General features: G+C 43.3%; 4 protein-coding genes across 5 annotated transcripts; 2 read left to right on the plus strand and 2 right to left on the minus strand.

Annotated features, from left to right (window-relative positions):
• Positions 1-322: 322 nt before the first annotated feature.
• mif4gdb (MIF4G domain containing b) lies at positions 323-4,474 on the plus strand. The gene is made up of 6 exons (XM_086185389.1): positions 323-476; positions 970-1,092; positions 1,229-1,338; positions 1,489-1,644; positions 2,132-2,224; positions 2,309-4,474. The coding sequence occupies exons 2-6, from the start codon at positions 1,014-1,016 to the stop codon at positions 2,534-2,536; spliced, it is 666 nt and encodes a 221-aa protein (XP_086041515.1). The 5' UTR covers positions 323-476; positions 970-1,013; the 3' UTR covers positions 2,537-4,474.
• On the minus strand, positions 4,060-7,004 carry mrps7 (mitochondrial ribosomal protein S7). Of its 2 annotated transcripts, none has more exons than XM_086185387.1 (5): positions 6,841-6,973; positions 6,004-6,195; positions 5,863-5,926; positions 5,619-5,786; positions 4,060-4,910 (listed from the first exon to the last, which is right to left on the minus strand). In XM_086185387.1, exons 1-5 carry the CDS (start codon positions 6,882-6,884, stop codon positions 4,689-4,691), a joined length of 690 nt encoding a protein of 229 aa, XP_086041513.1. In that variant the 5' UTR covers positions 6,885-6,973; the 3' UTR covers positions 4,060-4,688. The 2 variants fall into 2 exon arrangements, with proteins under 2 accessions (XP_086041513.1, XP_086041514.1); XM_086185388.1 differs by having other exon boundaries at positions 4,681-4,910; positions 5,636-5,786; positions 6,841-7,004.
• Positions 6,926-16,229, plus strand: LOC147245218 (ADP-ribosylation factor-binding protein GGA3-like). Its single transcript, XM_086185384.1, has 17 exons — positions 6,926-7,142; positions 7,597-7,681; positions 7,757-7,832; positions 7,912-8,010; positions 8,435-8,558; positions 8,649-8,752; positions 8,924-9,004; positions 9,226-9,363; positions 9,945-10,026; positions 10,103-10,228; positions 10,312-10,554; positions 10,638-10,720; positions 10,794-10,933; positions 11,297-11,580; positions 12,065-12,234; positions 13,496-13,606; positions 13,784-16,229. The coding sequence occupies exons 1-17, from the start codon at positions 7,103-7,105 to the stop codon at positions 13,892-13,894; spliced, it is 2,097 nt and encodes a 698-aa protein (XP_086041510.1). The 5' UTR covers positions 6,926-7,102; the 3' UTR covers positions 13,895-16,229.
• Positions 16,230-16,303: 74 nt separating this feature from the next.
• nup85 (nucleoporin 85) lies at positions 16,304-22,774 on the minus strand. Its single transcript, XM_086185386.1, has 19 exons — positions 22,592-22,774; positions 22,092-22,182; positions 21,855-22,011; positions 21,683-21,753; positions 21,566-21,609; positions 21,198-21,267; positions 20,991-21,112; positions 20,742-20,876; positions 20,507-20,629; positions 20,151-20,282; positions 19,952-20,058; positions 19,758-19,841; positions 19,593-19,658; positions 19,317-19,468; positions 18,984-19,101; positions 18,537-18,637; positions 17,878-18,029; positions 17,224-17,325; positions 16,304-16,489 (listed from the first exon to the last, which is right to left on the minus strand). Exons 1-19 carry the CDS (start codon positions 22,622-22,624, stop codon positions 16,391-16,393), a joined length of 1,959 nt encoding a protein of 652 aa, XP_086041512.1. The 5' UTR covers positions 22,625-22,774; the 3' UTR covers positions 16,304-16,390.
• Between the last annotated feature and the right edge of the window lie 96 nt (positions 22,775-22,870).

Raw genomic sequence — 22,870 nt, forward strand, 5'->3', positions numbered from 1 at the left:
TCCCAAATCTCCAAGTACATTGGAATTATATGTTAGTTCCACCCACACCTGACTTTCTCTTTAATTACTTATGGTCCAATTACATGCCCCCCCCCCCCCCCCCCCCACACACACACACCTAAACAGACCTACTACTAGTCCACAAGTACATTTCAGGATTATTCCACCCAAATACTATGTTCTCCCCAAAATACTCAGAGTGAGTTTGAAAGATTTATTCTTCCAAAATACAACTTTCTGTTCAAGGACGTATGGTTTTAAAGGTTTATTCCATGCGAATGCAGACAAACAGGTTATAGGTTTAGCTTCCGTTATTTCCGCTGTTGAAGGGAGGCTGAGAGGGGAAATATCTCACTGTCTTACTTCATCTTCGAATGCTGTGTGGAGTAACGTCTATTTTCTCAGAGCGGAGGATCAGAGTAGATGAAAATAATTTAGCGTAGATTAAGTAAAGTTTCAAGCATTATTTACGAAATGTAAGTAACTCATTTGATCAGGTATTCCTCTACAATAAACCCGTCTCCCTCTTATTTCGTACGGACGTAAAGTTATGTTTAAAACTTGACTACTAACGAGCATACAAGCTAGCTAACCTGTGTGTGTGTGTGTGTGTGTTGGGCGTTGTAAAGCTATAAAGCTAATACCTTGCGTTTTCGCCAAAACGTGAAAAAAAAGTGTGTTCTTGTGAGTTTAATGTGTTCGTTTATTAAAACGGTTAACGTGCAACATTCGCGGTGACCCGGGTTGGCTCGTGCGAGTTAATCCCTCTTATCCCTCTGTGAAAGGATGTGTGCAGCAGCCAGTTTGATGACAGCACAGGATTTTGGGGTTATTGTTGTCACTCAAATTGTACTGTGGTGTCTGGTTGTGACACATTCAACCACCGGGGTTGAATCAGTTGGGTAAACATGCTTTTTCTATATTGCACCAACGTAAACGTCTCACTTTAATGTGTTGTGGTCTTCACAGCGTGTTAGCTGCTCTCAGGTGTGCTTCAAGTGCTTCCTCCTGGTATGGAGAACTCTACGGAGGACTACAAGATCCAGTCATTTGACCTGGAGACTCAGATGTTGTTGAAGACAGCCCTGAAAGGTCAGCTTGGATGCGTACTGTCCTGGAAGGTGTATTAAAACCTCATTTGTATTGATATAGTGAAATATTAACAAAATAAGACCTCTCAGCATCCACTTAGTTCATGATAAATGTAACCTTTTGCTCAATTTTGCAGATCCAGGATCGGTAAACCTGGAGAAGGTGTCTAATATCATCGTGGATCAGTCCTTGAAGGACCAGGTGTTCAGCAAAGAGGCTGGACGCATCTGCTACACCATCGTGCAGGTCAGTCACGGCACTACGGTTGATGTTTGCCTTTGTTTTGGGGGTCCCCGCAGGCAGAGGGAGGGTCTCCATGATCATAGCTTCTCAGTGCCTAACTGCGAGCGGCAAAAGTCAGCGGAGCATCACCACCATGTCTCCTCCCTCATGCAGGCAGAGGCCAAGCAGAGCAACGGAAACACGTTCAGGAGGAACCTGCTGAACCGACTCCAGCAAGAGTTCAAAGACCGCGAGGAGACGAGGGAGCGCTCGCTGCAGGAGTGGGTGTGCTACGTGACGTTCATCTGCAACATCTACGACTACCTCAAAGTAAGATACAGTAACAGAAATCCGTTGATTTAGCTGTTAGCTTGTGACTTTTAGTGTTGCAGATTCTACAACATCTGTGCTTGTTTTGTCTCGTCACATCTTGAAAAATTCATTTTTTTACTAAATAGAGGACGTTAAGGGGTGGGAAAATGACCTTCTGACCCTTGAGATGACAGGAATCTTCAGGGTTTCAGTCCCACGAACCAGATGTCAGAGTGCTGTTTGTTTCTATATATTTACGTGAAGCGATGGAGGAACTTTTTGCAAACTCTGCTTGACGTTAACATCAGTCAGTAATAGTGAATGTGCATAAAACCCCTCTGAGTGATGGAGCTCCAGAGTTATGCTGGCCTCTGTTGTATCATCCTGATTATTTTAGTCACATGGAGGACAACTAAAGCTCAGAGGGATAGTCCTTTGACACATTCTGCCTGCGTGACAAAGGAATCGTACTCCAAGACTTAACCCTTTGTGTCCCAACACTCAGGTGAACAACATGCCAATGGCGGCGCTGGTCCATCCTGTGTACGACTGTCTGATGAGGCTGGCGAAACCTGACGCTCTCATGAACGAGGAAGAGGTGAGGAAGAGGAGCTTCTGTTTGGCTGTCATGTACATTTGTTCCAAGCTGACGTCACCACCTCCCCGCCCGCTCCTCTTGCAGGTGGACTGTCTGGTGTTGCAGCTGCACCGTATCGGCGAGCAGCTGGAGAAGGTGAACTGCCAACGGATGGACGAGCTCTTCTTCCTGCTGCGGGACGGCTTCCTGCTCCAGGAGGGGCTCACGTCCATGGCTCGTCTGCTGCTGCTAGAGATCCTGGAGTTCAGGGCAGGAGGTTGGATGCTCAGTAGCACCGCCCACAAGTACTACTACAGTGAAATTGCTGACTAGGACGACTGCTGAGTGTTGGCCAGCTTTCAAGCACCTTGGATACGTCTCCTCAGTCACCCACCAGTGATTAGAAAACCAGCATCGCCATGAGGGACGGACGGCGGGACCCTCCTGGTTACCCCTGGAGGGTCTGCTGGATTATCTCTAAATTTGAGACTAAAACATGATGGCGTGGATGTAGAATGTGCAATAGTTCAGTTAACGAGGTTTAGCAGAATCCAGGTTCTTTCAAAGGACGTTTTTACAGCAAGAGAACCTGAGGTTGTTGTTTTTTTTTTTTTAATTTTATGTTTTCTGTTTTTTTTTTTTTTTAAACTAGCAGGCATTCCTGTTGTGAGAAAACATTTCAGTCAATTTTATTAAATCCAAAGTTGCAGCAGACATTCCAGCAAACGGACACACAGATTTGCTTTACTTTTTACTGGCGTGAGACCAACATTTAAATTTATTAAAAATCTTTATTTTAATTATTCTGTAAGTATTTTAAGCTAGAATCTCAAAGTTTTGAACTGCAGTTGAGAGGAATTTTCTTTTTAACTTGTACTGTTGGATTCCCGTTCGCTTCTCTACTGTCCCTTCTGTGAGGCAGGACTGTGGTTTTATTCAGGGCGTTTCTTTTCTATCTATAAGTACATCTGTTTCTGTTTTGTTACAGAATACATGTAGTCAGCCTATAAGTAAAAAGACCAAAAAAAATTTAAGTTTTAACTAAGAAACGAAACATCAGATGTTGAGTTTTTCCACTCATCTGGATACGTCAATCGTGCCAACAGCACAATGGCAGCCGCAGCAGGCAAGTGGCGGTGACTTCTTTTTTTTTTTTTTTTAGAAATGAAAATCGTATTTTTTATTCCGTGTTGACCACATGAGTTCCACCAGCGAGAGTTACATGATTTAGCTGGAACCAGTTTTATATCAGAGTTTTTTATTTCTTATTCTAGGGGTGCATCTAATGATCATTTATCTGCTAATCTGTTTAACACTTGCTTGATTAATTTTCATCTGAGCTGGGTTTGTCTGACTAATTCACCAAAACTGAAAAGATGTTTAATTTATCATGGCAAAAAAAAATTAAAAAGCTGGAATTCAGGAACTTTATTGAGATCATCCTTTGATAACCTGAATGTGTCAGTTTGTAAAGCTGCACAAAAAATTAGCTATTATAGCAGTTTGACAAATCAGCCTTTGCCCCCTGCCTGCGAGACTAAATTGAGGTTTAAAAAAAGGCCTCAAGCATGGAAGAACATTTCATGAATGAGGCTCATTGTAATTAAAAACTCACGAGCTTCCACCAGTACAGAACCCAGTTGAGACAGTGGAATATTTTGTCCTAGAATCTGAGTCCCTAGGGTTTGAAGATGTATTTAACTGATCCCTGGGTGTTACACTAGAAATGCTCGTATTCCACTCATGATGTAAATGCTAAATGTGCCCAAAAGCAGCTATCGGCTGCTCAGCGCAGCTCCTTTGCAACAGTTGAGTTCCACCTCATCGTTTTAACTTTCCCGACTGCAACTTTACCGCTTTCATTCCCTCTCGACTTGTAGTTCTGTTTTGTGCCACATCAGTTAACGGAAACAAAAGGCCACTAGGTGGAGTTACAAATGAAAACCAGACACAGTTAGCGACGAGCTTTAGCATTTAGCAGTTAAACAGCTCAATGTTTCCGTCACTGAAAGAGTGAACGGCGGGCAGCAACATTAGCCCAAGTTATTATGTTCTTTCATAACTGCTGGATGTCTTAATCAACAAGTGCTCACAGGTTCACCCGCTTTTCCCCACAGGAGGATCAGTTAATCCAGGTTTTAATGACTGGGCACAGCACCTGACTGCAATGTCTTTATTTTATGACAAAAGTTTACAGTGACAACTTTTTCTGGTTGGGTTTTACAGATACCGCACATATTTGTTCCAATAAACCTTGAATTTTTTTCCTAAATGTAGTTGAATGTGTTTATTGTGTGGCGTTTAACATTCAAACGTAACCGTCGTCATGACATCCTGATAGGACAGTGAGAAAACCCCTCTTTGACTGTAATGATTCCACCATAATCCTCATTTTATACACTATACACAAAAAACCCATGAATCTTCACCAACAAGAAACAATCGACAGTGTTTCTTTCCACCTCTGTTCCAGTAGCGTGCAGCCCTAATGCCATCGGAAGTGGGCGTAAGCTCGGTTAGCTTCAGCCAATTTATGCAGGTCAAGTTTCCTCTTGTAAACTTTTCCCTCCTTGGTGTAAGCCTGCATAAATTGCTGGGTAAGGCTTTCATACATGAGCATTCGCCGGTGTTTATCTGTCTTGCACTCTGTGATGAACCACTTCAGAGCCATGAAGGTGCGGTGTCTGTCTTTGAGAGGGATGGGTACCTGAGTGGGACAAAAACAAATCGGAATTAGGAAAAATGCACCGGCTTCATCAGGGTCAGCATCGATTTTTGCCAGAGAATCTCGACCATGACATGCACATGAAAAAGTTCATTTTACCCAAAAGTGATTATTCCAAGTCGATCTTAAATCTAAACTTCCATAACAATCAATTTTTTTTTTATTGTTTTTCAAAATTCTTCCAATCTTTTTTTCAAGTTTTTCATGACTGCATCAACACAAGATCATATCACTGAATGTAAGATTTTTTAAAAAAGAAAAAAAAAGGGTGGCACGGTGGTGCAGTGGTCAGCACTGTCGCCTCACAGCAGGAAGGTTCCGGGTTTGAGTCCCGGCTCCAGCACAGGATCTTTCTGTGTGAGTCTCCATGTTCTCCCTGTTCCTGTGTGGGTTCTCTCTGGTACTCCAGCTTCCTCCCACAGTCCAAAGACATCAAGAGGGGACGAGGCTGATTGATACTCTAAATTGACCGTAGGTGTGACTGTGAGTGTGAATGGTTGTCTGTCTCTATGTGTTGGCCCTGTGATGGACTGGTGACCCGTCCAGGGTGAACCCCGCCTCTCGCCCCTAGCTGCTGGGATAGGATCCAGCCCCCCTGTGACCCTCAACAGGATAAGCGGTAGAAAATGGATGGATGGATAAATACAAAAAAAAAAAAAAATAGAAACTTGAGCAAACCAAATATCTGACCTGGTAGGTAATGCTACCTCTTTTGATATTGGCCAACCCAACAATAGGCTTGCAGTTCTCCACAGCCTGGTGGAAGATGGCATAGGGGTTACACTCGATCTCCTCTTTCTGCCCCCCTGGAGCCTTGAGGTATTTTTCCACCTGTTTTCTTTTGATGTTCTCTAGTGTCTGGGAAATAAAAATGGCATTAATGAATAATACTCTATTCTGTTTTGACTTTGAATCCGTGAAGCGTATGTCTTACCTGCGTCATGATTCGTTGGGCCAAAGTCTTTTTTCCACATTTCATCATCATGTTGGTGAATTTACTGCGAAGGAAGACAAATATGATCATGAGCTCCTGGAGGTGAATTGGTACAACAGTACTCTGAGATGTCTGCTGTACCTGATGATTGGATCATAGAAGACCGAGCTGGTCACACTGTTTGCTGCTGCTTTAATGGGTCTGAGTTTCCTGAAGTCCCACTCGTTCTTCTCTTCATTACTAAGCTCACTTTCTGATTTGAGGTAGGCCTCCTTCTTGACCTCTGGCTCCAGGTAATATGGGTTGTACCGGCTCCATCTCACAGTCAGAACTCTGCAAACACACATTTATCTCATTCAGTAATTGTTGCATGCATGTGAGGAAAGGAGATCCATATCTAATATGTGACTCAGTTTAATTTTGTTGTTGAAGATACGTCATAAACAGCATTATGTCGAAAATTTCCCTTAAATTTCGGGTACACAAAATAAAAAACAAGTTTGTGACCAAATGTTTCCTTTAATGGAAGCTGTACCGTTTGGGCAAGAAAAGTATGCCAAGTATAAATAGAGAATATTTTCAGTATTCCGAGATCAAAAGATATGTTCTAAGAATAGCGAATCAAATTAGTAGGAATTGATAGTATTATGAAGACAGCGGACAACATTTTTGTAATTTGAGTGCTATTTCGATTATCAAGTGAACATACGATCGGTCAGATCGAAAAAATATAATTCAAAAACAATTAAAAATAACAACTAATAGCAACTCTATCAAATCAGCTGAATGATGATTGCAGCCCCGATGATGTGGCTCACGCGACTGTGTTGATGGTGACACAGAGCTAGTTGGCTAATTGTACAACGTGGGTTACATTCATATTTTAGAAAAAACATTATCCACAGACGTAATTGTATTAAAGAGCAAAGGTCTAACAACAATATTGAATTCGTTTAAACTGTATAATCTAAAAGTTACCTGGGTGTCCAAGGTTGTAAGAGTCCTTTCAGAGAAGCCGCCATATTGAAAATGTGTCAGTGAGGACCTCAGGAGGCACTCGTGAGTGTGTCCCACAGATGCCTGAGAAATATTCGAAAATGTGTTTATTTACTTTTCAATTCCAACTTGAAAAATCGCCATTTAAATTGTAAGATGTGAATCTATGTTTTTTAATACATAATTCAGCTATTTTCATACTCTCGCTCACACCCTCGTCACATCACGCGATGCTTTGTGTGCTATGGCGTACCAGGAAGGGGAGTCGCTGGAATCTTGGCTCAGTGAGTGATTAATGCCATTTTATGAATTAAATAACACGGTTAATGAGCTAGATGAACGCGTGAGGATTACAGGGCAGTAAATCCGTCTTTACAAAAGCTGTCAACGCTGCTTTCCAGCTGTTTGACGGCTGCTGTTTGTCGCCGGACTGAGCTGTGCATCATTAGCAGGGTGGAGAGCTTGAATAGAAAGTGTGTTTCCCCACTGGTGAAAGCTCAGTGTGTGTTGTGATTGTTCACTGACATGATGTCTCCCAGCTGGCAGCCTCTGAATGCGGAAACATTGGTCGCGTTGATGAATGAATAGTACTGTTATAGCATTAGGAAGCCTGATAACTACAGTGTCATGTTGAGCTCAGGACTCGAGAGAGATTAATATTCACAACATAAGTGTAAGTGTGTGTGTGTGTGTGTGTGTGTGTGTGTGTGTGTGTGTGTGTGTGTGTGTGTGTGTCAGATAAAGCCACCCATCCAACAAACAGACAAGAGGACTGGGAGTACATTATCGGCTTCTGTGATCAGATCAACAAGGAACTGGAAGGGTATGTTGTCCGTCAAATATTTACAAAAACAGCCTTCACCCTGGAAGATGTCTCACCTCAGATTCCCTCTCACAGCCCTCAGATAGCAGTGACGCTGCTTGTCCACAAAATCCATTCACCACAGGAATGGGAAGCACTTCAGGCTCTCACAGTAAGGAAGACTTGCTCATTTTCTTCATCTTTTTTTTTCTAAACACGTTCTGGCTTTATTTGGAGCCTTTTGTGTGCAGGTGCTGGAGGCGTGTATGAAGAACTGTGGGCGAAGGTTTCATAATGAAGTCGGAAAATACAGATTTTTGAACGAGCTGATTAAAGTTGTGTCTCCAAAGGTGAGCTGACTTGAAATGGGTTTGTCGTCAAATAAGAACTCAGCTGGTTGTATGGAGGGCTGCAGATATGTATGCAAACATTTGAATACACGTGTGTTGAGTCTTATTTTGACTTGACTAGTTTGTGAGTTGAACTCATTTCATTGAACTACAAGGTGCCAATTGCCTGTGCATGTGATGGGAGAATACAGAGTTTACAATTAGAATAATTATGCCAATGTTTTCGTTTTATTTTTGTTTATTCCCATTAATTTCAATAGAAAGTTTCCTGTTCTTTTGTGCGCGCACACACACACACACACACACACACACACAAAATCCTCAAATTCCTGAGATTAACTTCATTGGAAAATTCCCAGAAACATTCCACCCCTTTGCATCCCTGGTTGGATGTGCTGTCAATTTTAATTCTGCTGATTCACAGTACATGGGCGACAGTGCGCCCGAGAAGGTGAAGACCAGGATTGTAGAAATGCTGTACAGCTGGACTGTTGCATTCCCCAGTGAAGCCAAGATCGGTGAAGCCTACCAGACTCTGAGGAGACAGGGTTGGTGGAGATTTTGCTATACCCCTTTTCACCTCACTTTACTGACTTGATTTCTGCATTCAAGGAATGTTTTATTAACCTCTTCATCAGGGCTGGTGACACGTGACCCGGAGTTACCGCTGGACAGGACTTTGATTCCCTCTCCTCCGACACGGCCAAAACACCCCGTGTTTGACAACGAAGACATGGGAAAGGTGAAGGGTCACAGGAAAACCAAACTGGCTCTGGTTACTTCTTTAATTATAAAGGAACGCAGGGAAAAAATCAGAAACGGTGCTGCTCCTTTTCAAATCCCCTGTGTGTGTGTGTGTGTGTGTGTGTGTGTGTGTGTGTGTGTGTGTGTGTGTGTGTGTGTGTGTGTGTAGCTGCTTGCTGAGCTTCTGCGAAGCAAAAATCCAGAGGACCTCCAGGAAGCCAACAGGTTAATCAAAAACATGGTGAAAGAGGTGAGATGAATATTTTACACAGTCACTCTGTTCATTTCAGGCTTCCCATGGGTGCTGGAATTCCTTGTAAAATCTTTGATTTTGATGTTTTGAAGTTTAAAAGTTATTCAAATTTTGGAGTTACTGTAAGTGCTTGAAACTACTGGAAGTTGTAATTGGCAGAACGCAAACGTGAGTACATGTCGTTTTAATACCGTTGCATTGTCGCTTGTGTTCGTCAGGATGAGGCGCGGGTGCAGAAGGTCACGAAGCGTCTGCACACACTGGAAGAAGTGAACATCAATGTCAAGTTGCTGACTGAGATGTTGTCCCACTACAACAAAGACAGCTCCACCGACTCAGACAAGGAGATTATAAAGGTGTGTACTGGGGAGGGGAAACCAACAACGTTCCATATATTCCAACATTCTGTATTTTATCCAGAAAAACAGAGATTTTTTTGTTGTTGTTGTTACTTCTCAAGTGAGTGCAATACACTTCTGTCGAGAAGCAAAACCCGCTGGGTATTTGTAACTCGGTACTCCTGACATCTATTGTCTACCTCTCGTAACGGTCAATCACCCAGGCTCGCAAAGACTGTAACGTTTCGAAGACGAATTTTTGTGTCAGAACATTCCAAGTTTCTCAGCTTCTCAAGGTGATTTACTCTTGAATAAACTGACAGATTCTGAGTTTTATTTCGCACCAAGACATTTAGATTTTGCTTCAGTGGTTCATCGTGACTCTGGTCCTCCCTTCAATAAACCAGTAAACATAAACTCAGTCCTGAGTTGCAGGTAGCAACATGTAAAGTCGCTCTAGTTAAATCTTAACAAGAATTTGAAAAATTGCTGCGCACAGTTGAGATTTTTATTCTCCATACTTGCATGAAGACATGTTATATTCAAAACAGTGAACTAGCTACTTCAAAACCCAAGATCTCGCCTTGTTTTCTCTTCAGGAACTCTACGAGCGATGTGACAAGCTGAGGCGTGCCGCTTTCAAAATGGCCACTGAGGCTGAAGACAACGACACCAGTTTAGGTTTGCGAGATTGTTTATTTTGTATTTGAAGATTCGCAGTGTATGATCTGTAACCTTTGACCTTTTGACTCCTCAGGCGACATCGTGCAGGCCAGCGACGACCTCTCCAGAGTCATCAACTCCTACAAAAAGATTGTTGAGGGGCAGCCGATCAACGGCAACAGTGAAGTGGCTCCGCCCACAGCTGCTCACACTGACAACGGTTAGATTTTGTGTAGGTGTGTGTGTGGGTTTTTTTTTTCATTTCGGCTCCTGAATTCATCTTCTTCTCTTTGTCACACACAGAAACCACAGACACACTGATTGACCTCGCCGGCCTCGACACCCCCAGCCCTCCTCAACCTGCTGACTCACTGGCCTCTAATCCTCTTTCCATCAGTCGCACGGACTCTCCCATCCCTGCCCTGCCTCCTCCTCCAAAACGCCCCACTGGCACCTACGGCAGTCAGGGCAGCAGCCCGAGTCACCCCCCCCTCGACATGGCTTCCAAGGCGCTCTCTCTCCTTGATGATGAGCTGCTTTGTCTAGGTGGGACATCCTTGTCTTCAGTTAACTTCTCTCAATTATGTACTGAAATAATATACAAAGCTTAAAGATGATCTGCCCCGCAGGACTGAATGACCCCCCTACCTCTCTGAGCAACCAGCCAAAACCCAAACTGAAGGAAACGTCCAACCAGTGGAGTTCCCTACAGGTACGTTTAATGTGTGGCCCAGTTTTTTTTGTGATGGGAAAGCGAACGTCTGTCTCCTCGTCTCTTCTTGCAGGCCCCGACGTCGAGAATGGATGTGTTCAGGAGCGCAGCTTGTTCAGGTCCGGTGGTGCCCCCAACTGAAGCAGCTGGTACCATGCAGAGTCTCCAGAACCTGCAGGACTTGGCCATGATGGGCTTTTCAGATGACAAGAGGTAGAAGGATGAAATACGTTTTTTTATCTCCATTGTTATTTTGGAGACTCAGACTGGATAGAAAGTACAGTGCGGGTGAATTCAGACCAAACCCTGTGCTGTGGCAAATCACACAGGCCAGACATCAGACTGGAAAACACCCCCAGGAAGAAGCACAGTTTACCATGTAGCATTGTAGCATTTTGCTATTTACCCTCGAACTGAAAAGACTGATCGCTGGTGTGGCGGCTTTTTCGAGGAGTAGAAAGATTTAATTGTGTATGTGATCACATGGCATTGTATCACTTCCCATGTTGGGATTTCTTTTTGGGGGGTTACAGCTCAAGAATCAATAAAATTCATTAATATTATTGTGATTTTCAGTTTTTCCAGTCTGATAACAAGAGGAAGCACTTTTGGGGTCCATCCTGCCGGAGCCCCTCCAATCCCTGTGCAGGGCTCCGCCTCCTCAGCCTCTCTTCTCCAGGGAACGATGCCTGGCTCTCCTGCTTTTAGCCATGCTAAGGCCCAGAGCCTGGGCTCTGCCCCGGGTAGCCCACTCTTTCGCTCTCTATCCCCCTGCCACCCTCCCCTCCAGGGCAGCCCAGCCAGAGCCACAGATGTCTCTCTGAGCAATGTGCACGTCCCTCTGGAGGCCATCAGACCAAGTAAGAGAAGGAGACATGGATAGTGGGAGGGGAGATGGAGGGGGGTGTGGGGGGGGGGGTGGTATAATTGATAATATAGACTTGAGGGGTGGTCATATCATATTTCCTTGTATTGACATCAGTCCACCAGACAACGATGCCTTTGTCTCTGTGCATTGACTCTGATTCAGGTCACATTTGTTCGTCTTGCCTGGTGGGCCAGTAGAAGCATTGCTGCTCTCTGTTTGAGACTGAAGAAGTATTTATTCCCCATTTTAGGAATGTTATCACACAACTAGATGACAAATACTATTTACTTCTACTGGCTATAAGGCCATGATATGTTAGAGATGTTACATCCATCCTCTCTCAAACTGTTTGTGAGCAAACTTCAGTCAGAACAAGTGTGATGGGACTGTACCTTGATGGAGAACAATCAAGTGTTCTGTCTAAATCACATGCTCACGTCCACCTGTTCCTGATTGGTTGTCCTGTCACTCCTCAGGTAAAGTGCTTCCTGTCACAGCCTACGATAAAGACGGTGTCCGAGTGCTGCTCAATTTTGCGTCTGACTCACCCCCTGGCAGGCCTGACGTGTTAGTAATGGTGGTCTCCATGCTCAATACAGCGCCCCTCCCTGTTCATAATGTGGTACTACAAGCTGCTGTGCCTAAGGTAGAGATGTTCTTTCACAAGTTCCTCTGTCTTTTATATTTGATATGTTGTCATCGCGGGCAGCACGGTGGTGCAGTGGTCAGCACTGTTGCCTCACAGCAAGGAGGTTCCAGGTTCAAGTCCCGGCTCCAGCACAGGATCTTTCTGTGTGAGTCTCCATGTTCTCCCTGTTCCTGCGTGGGTTCTCTCTGGTACTCCAGCTTCCTCCCACAGTCCAAAGACATCAAGAGGGGACGAGGCTGATTGATACTCTAAATTGACCGTAGGTGTGACTGTGAGTGTGAATGGTTGTCTGTCTCTATGTGTTGGCCTTGTGATAGCCGCCTAAATGGCGAACTGTCCAGGATGAACCCCACCTCTTTCTTGAAGGCGGCTTGGATAGGCGCGAGCCCCCCTGCAACCCTTAAAAGGAAAAGCGGTAGAAAATGGATGGATGGATAGGTGGATGTTGTCATCGCATAAACATTGCATCTGTTTCTGTATCATTTGAACTGATCGAGCAAAAACCTCCTGCTGGCTTACAGTGTTGCATTCAGGTAGCACAGATTTCTCAAAGAGAAGTGGAGACCTTTGATTCCATATAAAGGGGGGTGGGGGTACCGTGAAAGGTACAGTCTGTAGCATGGTTCGTTGACTTGTAAACACAATATTCATTAAGTGTACAACCCCCCAGGTGTGCTAACCACCGGCTAGGACAAGCTAAACACCAGTTAGCACAAGCTAAACACAAGCTATGACAAGCTAAACACCAGTTAGCACAAGCTGGCCGCCAAATAGGACATGCTAACTGCCGGCTACGACAAACGAAATGACGGCAAACACAAGCAAACCACCAGTGTTAGTCACCGGCCTGCCCAACAGAAAGCAGGCCAACTTTGCATCGATTGTCATCCATGTAGATATACAGCACAGGTAGCAAACAAGAGACAGAGCAATGTAAGCTCAGCCAATAACAAGCTAGCAACATAATGTTGACTTCTGAGTAGTATTTTTCAAAATAAAGCAGCTCTGACAAAATCATAAAACTGACAAATCCGTCCTTAAACTACCATAAATGATGTTACAGTAGAATGTATTTTCCTTTCACACTGAAACACATCTCCATTCCTCTCCTTCCCGGCCTTCTTACAGATGTGCAGTACTCTGCCAATTCTCAAATGGAGTAGACTAGAAATGCACCAGCAGAGGTCGCTGCTGTTCAGAATAACTACCAATTACTGCTTTAGAATTAGCTCTGACTCTTCTCTTCATCCTCCACCAGTCAATGAAGGTGAAGCTTCAGCCTCCATCAGGAACAGACCTGGCACCGTTTAACCCCATCCTACCCCCAGCCTCCATCACTCAGATCATGTTACTGGCCAACCCAACGAAGGCAAGTCACAGTTGAACACTTCTCTGGAATCTCAGGTTGAGAGACACATGGATGACCAAGCATGTGTGATAAATGCTTGTGTGATAAATGATTGTGTGTGTGTGTGTGTGTGTGTGTGTGTGTGTGTGTGTGTGTGTGTGTGTGTGTGTGTGTGTGTGTGTGTGTGTGTGTGTGCAGGAGAAAGTACGCCTACGCTACAAGCTGGCGTTCACACTAGGAGATCGTGCGTGCAACGAGGTAGGGGAGGTGGACAAGTTCCCCCCGGTAGAGGTGTGGGGTCATCTATAGCAGGCCTGTTCCCACTCAGCAGGGACAGTCCAGTTCATACTCCACACACCAGGGAGTGTGTGCGTGTGTGTGTCGGGCCACCCACCCCCCCTGGAAGAGGAGGGTGGAGGAAACCAGCTGCATTGCTACAGTAACTACCTTTCAGCTTCACATTCCTTGTAGTCGTTTCATGTTGGCCTTCGTTACTAGTGGGCAGTGTGACACTAACAGCCGACACTAAACGTTTAATTTCTACAGTGCTTTTCTGCGGATAGCTAACAAACTAAAGATATACACTGGGAAGTAAGACAGCCATGATGTTTACAGGTGAAATGTTATTTATATAATCGTTGTTATGGATTTTTCCCATGATGAATTTAACAGTGGACTACTTATAATGAGTGCATTAGAGAGTCAGACTGATGTGACGTGTTACAGCTTTATTTACTATTTTAAAAGAAGTTAAAGAGATAGGTTGTTCCAACTTGAACTAATTCTTCTGGAAGATAATGTGACAAACCCCACAGTTGATATACTTGAATGAATATATATATATATATACACACACACACACACAAGATTTTGAAAGGGATCTAACTGATTTCTTCCGATGGATTTTCGCCATATTCACGAATTTTATGTATTTATTTTGTTATGTAATTATTTTTACAATCAGGATCTCTGTAAGTGTCGAGTAGATTCTACTCACTTTTGTCCTGATGTTCAATGCGTACTGACTGATCCAGTCTCAGCAGCTTGAAGTACCAGAGTGCAGACCTGCGTCCTTCCCCACCCGTTATGCATGTCAATGCCTTTAGTTGCATTGGTAAAGATTCAATTAGTTGTTTTTATTCGGCTTATTAACCAGCAACAGTTTGAACTTATTACAAGGAAAACACACATTTATATTCACTCAATTCTTACAGAGTAGAAAGGAACCAATCCAAATTTTTCAGCTCTGATACCAGATGCTTTTGTTTCGATTATGCTGAGTTGAAACACTTGCCATTATGGTGTAATGACAGAGGTAATAATAGTTAGGAGCCTCAACTAGAGGCATATTAATACGTATTTCCGCTTAAACGGAGGGACTCTATTGAGTTAGTGGTTCCTCAATGTGGCCCAGACCACCTCTGAATGCAGTTTGAGGGATCGGGTCACTCCTGAACTCAGATCTGTCCACACGTGATCGGATCACGCAGGATACATCTTAACACCATGAAGGACGAGGATCATTTATTAGAAAAATACATTGATGATGTAGTATGTAATACTGTGCTGTAAAGGTTAAACAAGGACAACGGCACGGTGGTCATCTAATTCTGGATATCCTGTTATGACTTGAGTTTGCCGAGTTCAACACTGGTTGTCCAAGCAGTCAAACTATTGCTCAAATACTTCTTGTCTGCCATTTATTTTCTGATAAAACTCAACAGGTAGCAAACACTGTAAGGCCTTTCAGGTTCAACCTCCAGGTGGCACCGTCATTACTTTTTTTCCCACTTATCTCAAAATGGCTTCAAGTTAAAACTATTTTTTCATTGAGCACAACATAGAAATTTGGCTAGCATGATTTAGGGTGAAGACTCATTTGTTCCTTGAAAGTTGGTGATGATTCAGGGGACATGACCTATTACTCAAAATCAAAAATAAATAGATATTTTGCTTCCCAAACTTCCAAAAGCTGTTAAGGATTTCCCCAAATTTCGGCTGTTGTTGGTCTGCCCATTACTTGTAGGCTTTGAGCGCCCCTTATCGGTGCCGTTCAACAAATCACCTGTTGTTTTGCTAGAAATGGTGTCGACAGCAAACTTGTCAACTCTAAAGCTACCGTTCACTCTTCTTCTCCATTTACTCACTTTTGCTGTATTCTGCTTGGACTCCATTCAGTGCTATTTGCACCTTTTTATTGAATTTGCTTTAGCAGGCAAATGATGTGTTAAAATGATTTCCATCATTTTTATTTGATTATAGTTTGACCGCATCAGTATCGAGTTCGCTTTTAGATATTTTTCGTGTTTATTTCAGTGAATCACGGCACCTTGAAAATGTGAAGTGAAAAGTTGGTAGGGTGAAAGGGAACGTGTCATGAACAGTTTTGAGTTTTCTTTGTGCAGCAGTGGGATGAGAGTGCTGCTCGCTCCTGTAGGGCCCTTCACTGGTCTCATCTTATTATGGGATGTACAGAACTGTGTGTCAAATGTACATAGTAAGTCATGTCATGTACCAGTTTGTTGTATGATGACTAATGTGAACGTGTGTGTGTGTGTGTGTAGATTTTGGGTGAGTGTTCCGTCTGTACATACTGTATGATGTACCATCGGTTTGCTGCATGAAATAAAACATTTCTGTCAACCGATGACTGACAATCTGAGTCACTTGAAAGTGTCAAACAGGATTAATAAGTCAAAATAAAGTAAACCGCCACATGTTATGTTATCAAAGATCACATTTTACTTGAAATGTATGTATACTGTACAAAATGCAAAAGAAGAGCTTTCTTGATAAAGATCCCGCTCACGCTTCTACGGTGCCTTCGTTGACTATCGCCATGGCCAGGTTCCTGGCTAGAGCCAGTCTCAGGAGCTCCACTTTGGTCACCTCGATATCTTCCTCCTGAAACCACAAACATTCAATGTGTAGTAGACTGCGTGCACTTGAGTCGCGTTTGAGCTGGTGTACAAGAAAAGGATCTTGAAGTGACAGATCTCGCTTCAGGAAATGTTGAATGGAGGGAGGTTTAGTTCCATTCTTAGTGATGAAATAAGGGACTATAAACTTTAAAGTTTCTAAAGAACATAGTGAGTCATCAGCGAGGAGAGGTTAGATCAACCAGTTCAAGTAAATAGCATTAAATTGAGATAATTTTATATTTTAAGTGTCATGTTGAATTAAGGCTGGGAAACCTTATATAACCAAACGTGACATAACTGTCAAACTTACTCGAGCTGATCCAAGCCGGACGAAATCAACAACAACAAAAAAAGCATTTGAAAAGTTGTTTGCTTGTCGTCTTGTGAAAAGGGGTGAAAAATCATCAGTTCTTTCTTTCTGCTAATCGGCATCACTATGTCATTATTCCGCTGTTATTTTTGAGCTGTTTGATCTTACTGTGAAGTATTGGCTCTGAAGGAGGAAGTGGCAGCGATTCAGACAGGAGGCGGAGCTGAAGCACCACAACTGAATGATTTACTTCTCATGTCGTTGTCAATGCCTTCGGATGACGTCTTGGACCAGAGATTACGGTTATTTCGTTTGTACTGGTGGACAGGTAGACCGGGATCGTGGCCGCTGCATTAGAGCATCACGATCATCTGAGCAGGGCGAAGGCAGAGCGAGGACACAATTACCTGCATGGGCCTGTCGGCGCTGGCAGTGGTGGTGTTCAGCGAGGAGGTGAGCTCCTCTAAACAGAACATCAGCTCGTAGGTTTGCTCAGCCGTGAAGATCACCTAAATTGACAAACATGGTTAGAGACTAGAAACAGTGAGACACACGGAGAAGAATGTGCATCTATCAGGCTTCCCAAAGTTCGCCAAGATGCTAAATGCCAGAAATGTGCACAAATCAAGAAATACAAACTTCAGTTCTCTGCTATGAAAGACAAAACATTTACGGTCAATCAGAAGCAATAGAAGCAGAATGTGAGACCTCTTCAGATGCAGTCAATCGTGGAAGCGCTTTTAAATGAAACCGACAGATCTTTATCTTCCTTTTTTATCGTTCTTCCTTGTTAAACTGAATAACTGTGGGGTTTTGGATTGTTAATACAAAAAAAAAAAGACTGATGGAGTTGTTTTTTTCCTGACATTTTACAGAGCAAATATTTGAGAAAAGAACAATTTGATTGATCTATCATTTAAAAAAATAAATAAATGCAGACAGTTAATAATTAATGTTTTAATGGAACCTACATCTATATTCAATTTATTTGCTTGTGATTGTACCAAAAACTTTCCCGATCCACAGTGTGCAGTGGGACTGTTGGATGTGTGGAGACCGACCTCCTTCTGCTCCAGCAGCGGCAGGGCGTCGGTCAGCAGAGTCATCCAGAAGCTTCGAGGGGCGATCTTGGCTGTCATGAGGGAGAGAAGCAGCTTCGCTGCCTCCCTGAAGCGCTTCTCTCCGTACAGCTTGTGGAACTCACGGTACTTTCCTGCGAATGACAAGCGACATTTACACACTGCAACATTGTACTGGTCTCACTGACATCATGAAATGTTTTTTTTTTTTAAGCAGGATGGGCAGTGGGTGTTCAGCTTATGTGCAGATTGAACCAACCATTAGAAGTATACTCACCATTTACCTCCCAAAAATAGACATCAGGTGACAAGAAATGGCATCTGCCGTGTTCTGCTTCTATCTACTTTTCTATTAAAGGTTCCTCTTTTTTCGCTGACATTCCTCGGGTGAAAGTTGCCGTCACACGTTGTTGCATTAAGCAGTGCACGGCTTTATTTAACTCTGCGTGAACACAAGTTTCTGTGTCTGTATCTCATGTGACAGCCTGAAAGTAACTGGAATAGAAGCTGTGCAGGACTTTGTCTGTCCCTGACTGGATGACCCCCCGCTGGCCCCCGTACCCTCCACTTGATTTGTGGATTGAACTTGTGAGAGTGCTGCATCATAAGATGTGCAAACGTGTGTGTTTCTTAGTTCATACCAAGGAAAGTGAGCCTGTCGCTGAGCAGCATGGATGGGCCGAGGTTGTCTATCAGGTCCAGATCAGAGAAGGTCCCTCTAGCACAATAATCCTGTAAGAACCTGAAAACACAAACACACACACACACACACACTTAATTTACTTTAAAAAAAACCAACCTCACAACACCATTACATGAGGACATTCTCAAATTGGCTTTTTAGTCTTTTCCCTCCCCAAATGGACTGTATGCAATCATTTAAGCTATTTTTTTTCTCCTCGTGGTGTTTAAGACTCCACAGAAGTCAATAGTACACACATGTAGAATTGGGGGGGGCACCTAAATTAAATAGTTGTCTGAGCACATCTTGCTCTTCACAGGCCATAATGACACATGTAAGAGGGTGCAGGTCAAAAATGGTTTACAGAAGCATCTCTAGAGGCAAGTGTCGCGTTGAGTGAACCAACCTCTCTGAGATGAGGGTGGCTAAGGCAGCATCTTTAGCCCTGATGCTCCAGGAGAGAGCTGAGCCAAGTCTGTTGTTCCTCAGAGCTCGCATTGCCATCACCTTACAGATACTCCGCACTGCAGGAAGCAAAACAATGTTAACTTTAACGTTGTAGCATTGTGCATGACGGTGTAGGGATAGAGGCCCTCGTTTATCGGTCTGACAGGAAACGGGCACACCGTTTCATAAATCGCACATGAATACCATCATAAGACTATTTCTATGGCGGTTTCTTTGCTTGATCGATAAATGAAGGCCATCCAGAGAGGGACACGGAGAAAGATACAGCTACCTTGATCTGACATCTTCCTTTGCTCACAGATCCTGAGAACTTTGAGAGCTTTGCGTTCTGTGTCTAGAGGAACACGTTCCATCTGCAACGCCAGGTAGACACGGCCAAACCCAGGGCAGTGGTCGAAGTAGTCAACGGCCAGCTGCCACAGACTTCACCAAAGACACAAAAAAACATGAGTGAGCGCTTGAATATATTTGTGTAAATTGAATTATTTAAATGGACAAAATAACAAATACATAACTTCTTCATCCAGTGAAGTACAACTATCCATACCTGTGATGAGTGAAGAGACCGGAAGCGTATTCTAACAGAAGAAACTCTCTCAAGTTGGAACCGAAGCTGAATACATAACGAGATTTTTTTTTAAATGAAATGCATAAAGCGTGCAATCTCATTATCTTCAGATTAGACTGTACGTAAGTGTAACGGAGCTCTTACTGTAGGTTGTGAGACTGGAGGAGTTTACAGTGATCCATGAGGTCTGTCAGATGGGCCACAAACCACCAGTTGTTGAGAGCAATGCTGAAGGGACACGAGATGGAGGAATGAGTGAATATCGCAGCAGAAGACTTGGAATTTCTATGTGCTGTAAACACAGTGCGAACATCCTGCTGGGTGTCAAACTGCTTCACCTGCAGTCCTTGATGACCTGATGAATATCAAACTCGAAGGCAGCGAGTAAGATGTTGTCCAGGGGCTCGGGGACACTTCTGGAGTCCAGAAACATGGTCAGGCATGACTGCAGAGACCACACACACACACACACACACACACACACGTTAACCATCACAGATGTAGAAGTTGTAGTGAGCAGTGGTTAGACTAGAGTACCTGTGCGTAGTAATGTAACTCAGTGGGTTTGACAGTGGGGTGGCAGAAGAGCAGTCTAGTGACCAGGAAGTGGTACCAGGTTCCCAGCAGGTCTCTGTGCTCCAGCAGAGTGTCTTCATCCCCCACTAGGATCTAACATATAGTGTTACATTAATAGTTCATAACTCACAGTGCAAAAAATTTACACTCCAGGACCTTGAACAACGGGAGCTGTAACGGTGTACAATATACTGCATACGTCATGTAACAACAGTCTTTTCAAAATAATATTCACGACCAAAAGACTTTTTGGGACCTTAAATTCTGATAAGACCACCGTTTCCAAGCTTGGTTAAATCCAGCAGAGGGTCACTAACCTTACAGATAAGCTCCAGGTGTTGGTTGCTGGCAAAAGAGTTGTCCTGCAGGCAGCGGTCCACCTCCTCATGCCAGTGTCTCCATTTTACATCAAACTCAGTCAGTGTCTGGTTACCAGCGGGCTGATGGGTTAGCACAGAAGGATCAGAGACGATTATCAAAGAAAGGTTTATGATCTGGGATTAATATTTGAATTTGTTCAAATTAAAACCTGTGAGGGAAACATGATCTTACATTGTAGAAGGGCATCTTGCTGAGCAGAGTGTCCATCAGCCTGTACATATTCCTGGCAGCAGGCTGGAGGGTGGCTTGCTTCACCAGCATTTGTCTGGCCTCTTCCAACCGGCCCTGCAGCACATAACTCACCACCTGGAGATTAACAAATGTCATCAAATACATTTCACTCTCACCAAATCACTATAGTGGGAAACTAAATTTTGAACTGGTTGTGTGTGTAGCAGGTTACAAGAGACGGACACCTACCACATCCCAGTAGTCATGGTGCTCAGCGGGACTCTCACTTTGCAGCACTTCTCTTGCCTTCTCATACACATCTGCCTTGTGTAACCTGACCCAGTCCAGCAGGTGGAGCAGCAGGGGGCCCGCTGAGGACACAAACAACAACTTTCATAATATCAAGTCATACAGTGAATTCTACGCAAATTGACAAGTAAATATTTAAACTCTAACCAGGAGCAGCATCAATGAACAGCACTTCACACAGGTTCCAGATGAGCTCTATGGCCAACAGAATAGACACCTGTCCCAACAAAATGGAGGCTGAGGTTAAAGGTCAAGGAGTAACTAACTTTTCCAGTGGCACCTTAGTCCTTTGCAACTTGATTCACTTGTTGTAACACATAAACTTTTAAATAAAAAGTGACTCAAATTACGATGCCTTATATCACTACAATTCAATTACACTTAATCCAAAATGTTAATTTAGCCCTACTCAGAAGTGAACACATATATGGCCTCTAATACTTCTTCAGTCTTCTCTTCAAATAAGCTTTATCCTGCTTGCATGATATGGCACAGACTCACTTAAGAGTACCTACCTGATTTCCGTATTGTGTGGCCACTGCTGCATCTTTTGTAGAAACTGCAGGAAAAAAAAACAAGTTGTTAATCCCTGATGAGTTAATGAACAATTCACCCAATTTAATAATCCTGACCTGCAACTTGCTTCAGCTCCTCCATACAGGCTCGTATCACAGACCTGTAATTTTTACTGATGCGAACAAATCTATGGGGCAAGATAGGGACATGTTTAGAGTATGAACTCCATCATATGGTTGATTCTACAGTTCTGTCGCTGAAACAGTAAATGTGCCTTTGAGGCCTTACTGAGGCTTCTTGTTCTTGCCAGGGACATCCTCTCGAATTGTCTGCAGGCCAACAAAGATGAGATGGGACTCGTTGAAGAGTTTCCGTAAAATGGGAGAGTAAATGTCTTCATCTTTCCTGACCTCATGGATGTGTGAACCACCTGAGCCTGAGGCACCTGTAAAAAAAAGGAACCAGGAGTAAACAGGAGCAGAAAAGAGGGATGTGAGTGTGGAATGGGCTTATAGAAATATTTACCTGATGCTTTGAAAATGGTCTCATACACAAGGATATCACCTGGACCCCATGCAAATCCCAAATGCTTCCCAGCACTGGCTGCTGGGATATTCTGCAAGTAAATGAGTAAAACAGGGTCAATACATAGAATATAACCTGCAAATTCACTTTAAATTTATTTAGTTTGGAATTGTATCCTAATAAGTTCCATTTTGGCTCAGACATTACATTTATTAACTGTCAGACACGGATTTGAAGCTGTCATGACATTTATTATCTTCACATCAACCCATACTGTAACTTTTACTGCACAAGAGTCAAGTTACTTTCAAATAAACACTACACATTGCTGTAAACTATATTTTTTTAATCAAAGTATGTTCAAAAGTGTGGTTCTGGCAGACGGTACAGCACTTTCTTTGTGAAAACTACTTTTCAAAGGTTTTATGGACACATTCAGCTCGCTAGCGATGCTATTCAACAGCAGTTAGGAGCGAAACTAAGCAACAGTAGTGACTTACAGTTATTGCCGGATCAACGTCTACCTCCTCCATTAGGACACAATAGCCACAAAACAAAAAGTATGAAAAAAAGGCGAATATTCAATTATAAATGCGTCTCGCCATGAAATACAAGTGTGGTGTTTTTACGCGCTTCTGTCATTTGGTAGGAAGCCCTCGCGGTGCAGGCTCATGACGTCATGAAATGGCTGCCCGTTCCAATGCCTGTTTTTCCAGCTGTTCAGGTCATGTTTGTCGCCGATGTTTGTTTGTTTTTTTTGGCAGAAATGATGACATTTG

Source organism: Aulostomus chinensis, chromosome 18 (assembly GCF_037954235.1).
Source record: "Aulostomus chinensis isolate RoL2024-O1b breed Wild chromosome 18, RoL_Achi_v1.0, whole genome shotgun sequence".
In the NCBI taxonomy this organism is placed as follows: Eukaryota; Metazoa; Chordata; class Actinopteri; order Syngnathiformes; family Aulostomidae; genus Aulostomus; species Aulostomus chinensis.

Coding starts and splice junctions, on each gene's coding strand:
- nup85 (XM_086185386.1), bottom strand. CDS start 22,624: ATGGAGGAGGTAGACGTTGATCCGGCAATAACT. Junction 20,877..20,990: donor ACCATGACTACTGGGATGTG/GTAGGTGTCCGT, acceptor GTTAATCTCCAG/GTGGTGAGTTATGTGCTGCA. Junction 16,490..17,223: donor GCGCCGACAGGCCCATGCAG/GTAATTGTGTCC, acceptor TTGTGGTTTCAG/GAGGAAGATATCGAGGTGAC.
- mrps7 (XM_086185387.1), bottom strand. CDS start 6,884: ATGGCGGCTTCTCTGAAAGGACTCTTACAACCTTGGACACCCAG. Junction 5,787..5,862: donor CCCAACGAATCATGACGCAG/GTAAGACATACG, acceptor TTTATTTCCCAG/ACACTAGAGAACATCAAAAG. Junction 4,911..5,618: donor GAGGTAGCATTACCTACCAG/GTCAGATATTTG, acceptor TGTCCCACTCAG/GTACCCATCCCTCTCAAAGA.
- mif4gdb (XM_086185389.1), top strand. CDS start 1,014: ATGGAGAACTCTACGGAGGACTACAAGATCCAGTCATTTGACCTGGAG. Junction 1,093..1,228: donor GTTGAAGACAGCCCTGAAAG/GTCAGCTTGGAT, acceptor TCAATTTTGCAG/ATCCAGGATCGGTAAACCTG. Junction 1,339..1,488: donor TCTGCTACACCATCGTGCAG/GTCAGTCACGGC, acceptor TCCCTCATGCAG/GCAGAGGCCAAGCAGAGCAA.
- LOC147245218 (XM_086185384.1), top strand. CDS start 7,103: ATGGCGTACCAGGAAGGGGAGTCGCTGGAATCTTGGCTCA. Junction 9,005..9,225: donor TCAAAAACATGGTGAAAGAG/GTGAGATGAATA, acceptor TGTGTTCGTCAG/GATGAGGCGCGGGTGCAGAA. Junction 11,581..12,064: donor TCTGGAGGCCATCAGACCAA/GTAAGAGAAGGA, acceptor GTCACTCCTCAG/GTAAAGTGCTTCCTGTCACA.